Source organism: Sphaeramia orbicularis, unplaced genomic scaffold, assembly GCF_902148855.1.
Source record: "Sphaeramia orbicularis unplaced genomic scaffold, fSphaOr1.1, whole genome shotgun sequence".
Classification (NCBI taxonomy): Eukaryota; Metazoa; Chordata; class Actinopteri; order Kurtiformes; family Apogonidae; genus Sphaeramia; species Sphaeramia orbicularis.
In genome coordinates, this window is record NW_021941628.1 from 50,001 (window position 1) to 59,534 (window position 9,534).

Sequence of the window (9,534 nt, forward strand, 5' to 3'; positions counted from 1 at the left end):
CTCTCTGACCTCTCTCTGACCTCTCTCTGACCTCTCTCTCTCTCTCACCTCTGTCTCACCTGTCTCTCTCACCTGTTTCTCTCTCACCTGTCTGTCTCCCACCTGTCTCTCTCTTACCTGTCTCTCTCTCACCTGTCTCTCTCACCTGTCTCTCTCACCTCTCTCTCTCTCTCCCCTCTCTCTCCCCTCTCTCTCTCTCTCTCTCACCTCTCTCTCACCTGTCCATCTCACCTGTCTCTCTCTCACCTGTCTCTCTCACCTGTCTCTCTCTCTCTCACCTCTCTCTCACCTCTCTCTGACCTCTCTCTCTCACCTCTGTCTCACCTGTCTCTCTCTCTCTCACCTCTCTCTCACCTCTCTCTCTCTCTCACCTCTGTCTCACCTGTCTCTCTCACCTGTTTCTCTCTCACCTGTCTGTCTCCCACCTGTCTCTCTCTTACCCGTCTCTCTCTCACCTGTCTCTCTCACCTGTCTCTCTCCCCTCTCTCTCCCCTCTCTCTCTCTCACCTCTCTCTCACCTGTCTTTCTCACCTGTCTCTCTCTCACCTGTCTCTCTCACCTGTCTCTCTCTCTCTCACCTCTCTCTCACCTCTCTCTCTCTCTCTCTCACCTCTGTCTCACCTGTCTCTCTCACCTGTTTCTCTCTCACACCTGTCTGTCTCCCACCTGTCTCTCTCTTACCCGTCTCTCTCTCACCTGTCTCTCTCACCTCTCTCTCTCTCTCCCCTCTCTCTCCCCTCTCTCTCTCTCTCACCTCTCTCTCACCTCTCTCTCACCTGTCTCTCTCTCACCTGTCTTTCTCACCTGTCTCTCTCTCACCTGTCTCTCTCACCTGTCTCTCTCTCTCTCACCTCTCTCTCTCACCTCTCTCTCTCTCTCTCTCACCTCTGTCTCACCTGTCTCTCTCTCACCTCTCTCTCACCTCTCTCTCACCTCTCTCTCACCTCTGTCTCACCTGTCTCTCTCACCTGTTTCTCTCTCACCTGTCTGTCTCCCACCTGTCTCTCTCTTACCCGTCTCTCTCTCACCTGTCTCTCTCACCTGTCTCTCTCACCTCTTTCTCTCTCTCCCCTCTCTCTCTCTCTCACCTCTCTCTCACCTCTCTCTCACCTGTCTCTCTCTCATCTGTCCCTCTCACCTGTCTCTCTCTCACCTGTCTCTCTCACCTGTCTCTCTCTCTCTCTTACCTCTCTCTCACCTCTCTCTCTCACCTCTCTCTCACCTGTCTCTCTCTCTCTCTCTCTCTCACCTCTCTCTCTCACCTCTCTCTCACCTGTCTCTCTCTCACCTGTCTCTCTCTTACCCGTCTCTCTCTCACCTGTCTCTCTCACCTCTCTCTCTCTCTCTCTCACCTCTCTCTCACCTCTCTCTCTCTCACCTCTCTCTCACCTGTCTCTCTCTCTCACCTGTCTGTCTCCCACCTGTCTCTCTCTCACCCGTCTCTCTCTCACCTGTCTCACCTGTACCTGTCTGTCTCTCTCAGGTCCATAGACACCTCTTTGGCTGTCTCCATGCCTGGTGTGGTCTGCTGTCTCTTCTCAGAGGACGTTCCTGGTTCTAATTCCACCGGACCCATCGTTTATGATGAGAGTGTCCTCGCAGATGGACAGGTGTGACCTTTGACCCCATTGACCTTTGACCCTGTAGGTGAGTGTGATTGACAGGCGTGTGATGGGTGTGTTCCTGTGTACAGGTGACATGTGTGGGTCACATCATCGGTGCGGTGGTGGCCGACACCCAAAGCCACGCCCAGAGGGCGGCGAAGGCCGTCAAGATCCAGTATGAGGAACTACCAACGGTGGTCACTATACAGGTGACATCACACACACCAAGAGTGACATCACACACACCAAAAGTGACATCACACACACCAAAAGTGACATCACACACTACCGCCAGTGGTCACTATTCGGGTGACATCACACACACCACGCCCATATATGGGCACAAGTGACATCACACACTACACATCCATATATGGTAACAGGTCCATGTTCATTTTGGTAACAGACACTCCATATATGGTAACAGATCCATGTCCATATATGGTAAGGTTTGTGTCCCTCCCTCACAGGAAGCCATTGCTGCTCAGTCCTTCTATGAGCCAATCAGAACTCTTCAAAAAGGAGACCTGGAGGCGGGGTTTGAACAGGCTGACCACATCCTGGAAGGTAAGGCAGTGGGTGGGCCTGTGACATCAGCTGACAGGGTCCTGACGTCTGATTGGCTGATGGTTTGTGTCAGGTGGCATGCACATGGGCAGGTCCTGACATGTGATTGAATGTTGGTTTGTGTCAGGTGGCATGCACATGGGCAGGTCCTGACATGTGATTGAATGTTGGTTTGTGTCAGGTGACATGCACATGGGCGGTCAGGAACACTTCTACCTGGAGACCAATGTGACGTTAGCCGTCCCCAAAGAGGACGGAGAGATGGAGCTGTTTGTGTCCACGCAGTCTGCATCCAAGACACAGGTACTAGTACTGGTACTAGACCTAACCCTGTTCCTAACCCTAACCCTGTTCCTAACCCTAACCCTGTTCCTAACCCTGTTCCTAACCCTAACCCAGTTCCTAACCCTGTTCCTAATCCTAACCCTGTTTCTACCGCTAACCCTGTTCCTAACCCCAACCCAGTTCCTAACCCTGTTCCTAACCCTGACCCTGTTCCTAACCCTGTTCCTAACCCTAACCCAGTTCCTAACCCTGTTCCTAACCCTGACCCTGTTCCTAACCCTAACCCTGTTCCTAACCCTAACCCTGTTCCTAACCCAGTTCCTAACCCTAACCCTCTGTCCTTGTCCTCAGTCTCTGGTTGCCAAGGCGCTGGGCGTGGCCTCCAACCGGATCCTGGTGCGGGTGAAGCGGATGGGCGGTGGCTTCGGGGGGAAGGAGAGTCGTACCACCATCCTGTCCACAGTGGTCGCCATGGCAGCCAACAAGTAGGCAGTCCACTTCCTGTTGTCCTTTTACGGTTCTGTGGTTTGACTGACAGGTGACGCTGTGGTGTTTGGGTTTCAGGCTGAAGCGTCCAGTTCGCTGTATGTTGGACCGAGACGAGGACATGCTGGTGACCGGAGGACGACACCCATTCTACGCAAAGTATAAGGTAGGAAAGATGTCCCCTGGTGGACACCCAGAGTTTGGACACCATCAGAGACAAGATCAGTTAGCATTAGCATTAGCATTAGGTTGACCTGACTTTTAGCTAACTAAACAGCTGATGTTCTGCTCACAGTGACAACATGAATCCATCCAGTTCTGTGATTTAGGTTTACTGTCAGACTGTTGACAGTTAGCATTAGCATTAGGTTAACCAGACTTTTAGCAAACTAAACAGCTGATGTTCTGCTGAAACTGTTCCATCATGAACCACTTAAACAGTGAATATTTCGGTCATATTCAGACCTTTGGTTTGTTTGGATCCTGTGCATCCGTTGTACTCCTTTAGTTTCTTTGAATTCTGCATCAGTTTCTTCTTCTTTTCTCATATTTCTTTAGTCGTGTGTTCTTATATTTAGCTCCAACAGCTTGTTGGATAATTTTACTGGAAACTTGCTGGTTAGGTGTCTTTGATTCACAGTCCGTCTGAATTTCCTCATCTGTAAAACCTCTGTGAACAGCTTGGTCCTGGTCATCCGTCCACTTGTCATAGCCTCTCTTTTGTCCCAGTTTCCGAATTATCCCAATCCAAAGTTTGTGAAAATGAAATAAAGAATGAATGAGGCGGGTGAACAGAATGTGGAAACACTGCCAGCGTTCTCCAATCAGCATTCTCCAGCACACAGCCCCGCCCCTAAGAATTCTGGGTAATCTGAGAAGTACTACCTCCGGCCAGGAACTTGTTCAGGGAAAGTTTGAGGGAAAGATTTTTACCGGTAATTTAGATGGAAACACAGTGGGTTTTCAAAGTTCAGAGTAAAGGTCACAGTTCCTGCAGAAGTTCCTGAGGTGGAAAACCCAAACAGCTGGTGTGTGATTGGACGTGTGTTGGTGAAATGCACCCTGGGAGTCAGTGGGTGGAGTCAGTGTTTCTTCTTCTGTGGTGCAGGTGGGCTTCCTGGACAATGGGCAGGTCGTCGCTCTGGATGTGTCGTATTACAGCAACACAGGAAACTCCATGGACCTGTCACTGTCAGTGAGTACCCACAGCTGTGCTAGGATTAGGACCTGTCCTAGGTCTAGTACTAGGACTAGTACATTTACTTGGACTAGTACATGTACTAGTCCTAGTACATCCAGTACATAAAGTTAGAACAGAACATATTTGTTTTGAAAATGTCTAAATTTGGTCTCAAAGCTGGCCCAGTCCAGAACAGGAAGGTGTCATCGGTGTAGAGCGATGGAACAGAAAAGGCACTAAAGACGTCAAACTGTGTCCATTAAACACATCCATGGTCATGTGACCCCTTTGTAACCCAATCACTGTTGGTCAGGTCATGGAGCGCGCTCTGTTCCACATGGAGAACTCGTACAGCGTGGCCAACATTCGTGGGCGGGGCTTCCTCTGCCGGACCAACCTGCCGTCCAACACCGCCTTCAGAGGGTTCGGGGGACCGCAAGGCATGATTGTCGCTGAGAGCTGGGTGACAGACGTGGCACAGCGGCTGGGCAGGCCAGCCGAGGAGGTCAGAGGTCACAGGGCAGGTAAAGGGGTGGGGGGGGGGGGGCCGGCCGGCCGGCGCCTGACGGTGTGGTCTCCTTACAGATCCGCCGGTTGAACCTGTACAAAGAAGGCGACCGGACGCCCTACAACCAGGTCCTGGACCAGTTCACCTTAGACCGTTGCTGGGACGAGTGTCTGCGACGCTCCGACTACAAGCAGCGACGAGCCGCCGCCCACCTGTACAACAGGTAAACTAGCACCACCCACAACTGGGATCCAATGTGGTGCGGTTCCGTTGCCAGTTCTTTGTGGACCTTATGCAGAACTCATTGTCCTTCAGACAGAACCGATGGACTAAACGAGGCCTCGCCGTCGTCCCCACCAAGTTCGGCATCAGCTTCACGGCGGTCTTCCTGAACCAGGTGCAGTGCGGCGCTGGGGGGGGGGGGGGGGGGGCGTTGATGGGGCCAGGGGTGGTGGGTTGCGTCCTGTGCTGATGGTGTGGTGTCTGTGTTTGGATGTTCAGGCCGGAGCGCTGGTCCACATCTACACCGACGGCTCGGTTCTAGTGACCCACGGAGGGACCGAGATGGGACAGGGCCTCCACACCAAGATGGTCCAGGTACTGGAACCGTAACCACGGTAACCGCAGTGGTTACCGTGGTTACAATGTCCATATTAACATTTGATCCTATAAAACTGAACCGTTCAGAGAAACAGCTGATTTTAGAGGTGAACTCCACATGGATTTGTGTTCATAAAGTTTATTCACTGCTTTATTCTAACATCGTCCTGTGAATTGTCCACTTTTCAGTTTAAATCCTGTTTTTTGTTTTTAATTCACTGATGACGTAGCTGTTCATTAAAGCTCAGAGTCAGAGTCACATCCTTAACTTCAGCCCAACATCAAAACGAATCACCACGACCAGATTTGGTTCGTTTTTACGAGTTAGTTGATGAGCTGCGTCATGTGACCCCTGTGTCCAGGTGGCGTCCCGGGTTCTTGGCGTGCCCATTTCCAAGATCCACATCTCAGAGACCAGCACCAACACGGTCCCCAACACCAGCCCCACGGCGGCCTCGGCCTCATCTGACCTGAACGGAGCTGCCGTCCACAACGCCTGCCAAGTGCTGGTGGAACGCCTCCAACCCTACCGGAGTGCCAACCCCAAAGGATGCTGGGAAGACTGGGTGAGTGCGGCACCACTTGTACATCAGTGACGATAACAGAACGGAACACTGACTGGTTTGTCTTTCAGGTGAAGGCGGCGTATTTTGACAGAGTCAACCTCAGCGCTAACGGTTTCTACAGGTGAGTGATGGACTGTCCAAGTATAAACCCGGTTCAGGTTCTGTTTGGAACCAGATACCATATGATGTGAACCCGATGCAGACCGCAGTGGTTTTGTTGCGTGTTGGTAGGACGCCGGACCTGGGCTACGACTTCAACTCCAACTGCGGTCGGGTGTTCGATTACTACAGCTACGGCGTGGCCTGTTCGGAGGTGGAGGTGGACTGCCTGACCGGAGCCCATAAGGTCAGTCTACGTCTCAACAGCTGCCGGTTCTGTGCCTGGTCCCGGTCCTGGTCCAATCAGAGCTGTCGTTGACTTTGTGTTGCAGAACCTGAGGACCACCGTGGTGATGGACGTGGGCCACAGTCTGAACCCGGCCATCGACATCGGACAGGTCAGAGGAACGCTCACTGTTGTCCAGTCGATCAGTATGGAGTCGTTAGCGTCGAACGTTCATTTGAACATTCGACGCGTTCGATGGTCTGTCGATGGTCTGATGGTCTGTCAGTGGTCTGATGGTCTGTAGATGGTCTGATGGTCTGTTGGTGGTCTAATGGTCTGTTGGTGGTCTGTGCAGGTGGAGGGGGCCTTCATGCAGGGTCTGGGTCTCTTTACGTTGGAGGAGCTCCATTACTCCCCTAAAGGGGTCCTTTTGACTCGTGGTCCTGGTTCCTATAAGATCCCGGCCTTCGGGGACATTCCGAGTCACCTGACGGTGTCGCTGCTGCGCGACGCCCCTAATGCCAAAGCCATTTTCAACTCCAAGGTCAGAACTGAACCCAGACCTCCTCCACATATGAACTCAGGTTCTTCTGTTCGAAATAAAACTGTTCAAACTTCGGTTGAATTCTGCAAAAAAAGACAAAACATTCCAGTTCCACCTGTCCTTGAATTCCAACTGATGTCTGTTTGTATGGTGAACCTGTTCACCTGAAGGTCAAAGGTCATGCGATGTGTGTGTGAACAGGCTGTGGGCGAACCGCCGCTCTTCCTGGCGTCTTCCGTGTTCTTCGCCATCAAAGACGCCGTCAGCGCTGCCCGGTCGGAGGTGGGCCTCAGCGGTCCGTTCAGACTGGACAGCCCTGCCTCTGCTGAGAGGATCCGCAACGCTTGCACCGACCGCTTCAGCCAACTGGTGAGGACTGGGGGGTCTACTGGGGTGGCTAGGGTCAAGGGGGAGGGGTTACTGGGATGGCTGGGGTCAAGGGGGAGGGGTTACTGGGGTGGCTGGGGTGGCTGGCATCACGCGGTAAAGTTTACTGGGGTCACTGGTTTCATTGTTTCCTGGTTTAATGGGTTTTGTGCTTTAATGGTTTCCTGGTTTTGTGTTGCAGGTTCCTCCCCCAGAGTCTTGGACGGGGGCCCCGTGGTCCGTCCAGGTCTAAAACCAGTGTCCACCAGGGGGCCCCATGGGTCCACCAGGGGCCTCATGTCCACCAGGGGCCTTTTGGGTCCACCAGGGCCCCCTGGTCCAGCCTCTTCGGTGAAAAAACACTAAATGAATCTTTGTGATTTTTCAGTTGAATTTTTTGTTTTAATCTCATCAAATCTGACTTTTTTAACGTGTCAAATCATTTGTTTAATCCTTGACGTTTCTGTCTCACATTAATCATGTCATTTTGAAATGTTTCATCTCATATTTAGTTTTTTTTTATTCTCATCACTGCAGACACATTCTGTGGTTGATTCTGTTCAGATTTGTTCTGTATTTTCTCCTTCATTTACACCTGGACCCTCAGATCATTCAGGTTCTTTTAAACTGGTTCTAAACTGTTCTGTCCTAACCCTAACCCTGGTTCTGGTTCTGTCCTAACCCTAACCCTAACCCTGGTTCTATCCTAACCCTAACCCTGGTTCTGGTTCTGGTTCTGTCCTAACCCTAACCCTAACCCTGGTTCTATCCTAACCCTAACCCTGGTTCTGGTTCTGGTTCTGTCCTAACCCTAACCCTAATCCTGGTTCTGGTTCTATCCTAACGCTAACCCTAACCCTGGTTCTATCCTAACCCTAACCCTGGTTCTGGTTCTGTCCTAACCCTAATCCTGGTTCTGGTTCTATCCTAACGCTAACCCTAACCCTGGTTCTATCCTAACCCTAACCCTGGTTCTGGTTCTGTCCTAACCCTAATCCTGGTTCTGGTTCTATCCTAACGCTAACCCTAACCCTGGTTCTATCCTAACCCTAACCCTGGTTCTGTCCTAACCCTAACCCTGGTTCTGGTTCTGTCCTAACCCTAACCCTGGTTCTGGTTCTGGTTCTGTCCTAACCCTAACCCTAACCCTGGTTCTGGTTCTATCCTAACCCTAACCCTGGTTCTGGTTCTGTCCTAACCCTAACCCTAACCCTGGTTCTGGTTCTATCCTAACCCTAACCCTAACCCTGGTTCTGGTTCTGGTTCTGGTTCTGTCCTAACCCTAAACCTAACCCTGGTTCTATCCTAACCCTAACCCTGGTTCTGGTTCTATCCTAACCCTAACCCTAACCCTGGTTCTGGTTCTGGTTCTGTCCTAACCCTAAACCTAACCCTGGTTCTATCCTAACCCTAACCCTGGTTCTGGTTCTGTCCTAACCCTAAACCTAACCCTGGTTCTATCCTAACCCTAACCCTGGTTCTGGTTCTATCCTAACCCTAACCCTAACCCTGGTTCTGGTTCTGGTTCTGTCCTAACCCTAAACCTAACCCTGGTTCTATCCTAACCCTAACCCTAACCCTGGTTCTGGTTCTGTCCTAACCCTAACCCTAAAGTCCCTGGTTCTGTTTCTGTAAATCTGTTCCTGCTCATGGGTCTAAAAGTGAACCCATGTTTAAATAATCCTGGCTGTTTTCGTGAATTCATATTAGAATGAAACACATGAATCCAATGAAACATGAAAAGAATGAAGTTGAATAAAAATCAAACTTTCAAACCAGCATCTGTTCTGTCATTTTTATTCCATTTTATTCCTTTTTATTCAGTTAAAACAGTTGATCCCCTCTCTGTGGTGTCTGCTGGATGGCCGGGCCTTGGGGCCCTCTGGGTCGGTCCCTGATCCTTGGAGGGGGGGCGGTTGCGGTTGCATGTGTGTGTTCTTCACCTCAGTCTGTTTGCCTGGTTCACTCTGTCACAGCAGATGAATGAGAACAACTGATGTGTGTGGATCTGGTACTGGTATTATCTGTTATAGGTATTATTTGTGCAAACGTGGTATACGATATTTTGTTCATGCTTTCATATATTCTTCATTTCATAGGTCTTACGTATTTCATATTTGTGTTCTGTTTTTTTTTTTTTTTGTAGTTTTGTTTGTTCTGTTTTTTTTCTCTCTCTTCTGCCCAGTTTACTCAGTTCTGGTTGTAGTTACTGTTTCCATTATAATTGTCTCCATGGTTGTTGCTGTTTGTATTGTTGATACTTTCTTGTGAGGGTCTTCTCCACCTTCTTCTCTCTTGTTCTCTCCCCTTCTTCTACCCCCCCACCCCCCATGTCAGGTCCGGCATCGAAATGTGGTTCAACAAAACTCATAATAAACACAGTAGAATATCAAAGGGTGCTTCATATACTTTATGAAGTTACCCTTGGAAAAGCAAATGTGTTCAGCACCAAAAGGAACCAGACTACCATTCTGCTGTTAGAACGCTGGACAAGACAAGTAGG

General features: G+C 50.5%; 1 protein-coding gene across 1 annotated transcript in view; it reads left to right on the top strand.

Annotated features, from left to right (window-relative positions):
• Positions 1–7,323, top strand: part of xdh (xanthine dehydrogenase) — a 39,709-nt gene extending 32,386 nt beyond the window's left edge. Inside the window, exons 18-35 of the mRNA XM_030130406.1 lie at positions 1,484–1,610; positions 1,694–1,813; positions 2,075–2,171; positions 2,353–2,474; positions 2,808–2,941; positions 3,021–3,108; positions 4,051–4,137; positions 4,436–4,627; positions 4,708–4,853; positions 4,946–5,027; positions 5,132–5,227; positions 5,593–5,796; positions 5,865–5,917; positions 6,028–6,142; positions 6,228–6,293; positions 6,477–6,665; positions 6,867–7,034; positions 7,234–7,323. Of these exons, the coding sequence (XP_029986266.1) occupies positions 1,484–1,610; positions 1,694–1,813; positions 2,075–2,171; positions 2,353–2,474; positions 2,808–2,941; positions 3,021–3,108; positions 4,051–4,137; positions 4,436–4,627; positions 4,708–4,853; positions 4,946–5,027; positions 5,132–5,227; positions 5,593–5,796; positions 5,865–5,917; positions 6,028–6,142; positions 6,228–6,293; positions 6,477–6,665; positions 6,867–7,034; positions 7,234–7,284 (2,137 nt within the window). The 3' untranslated portion in view covers positions 7,285–7,323. The remainder of the gene's footprint in view (positions 1–1,483; positions 1,611–1,693; positions 1,814–2,074; positions 2,172–2,352; positions 2,475–2,807; positions 2,942–3,020; positions 3,109–4,050; positions 4,138–4,435; positions 4,628–4,707; positions 4,854–4,945; positions 5,028–5,131; positions 5,228–5,592; positions 5,797–5,864; positions 5,918–6,027; positions 6,143–6,227; positions 6,294–6,476; positions 6,666–6,866; positions 7,035–7,233) is intronic.
• Positions 7,324–9,534: the final 2,211 nt, after the last annotated feature.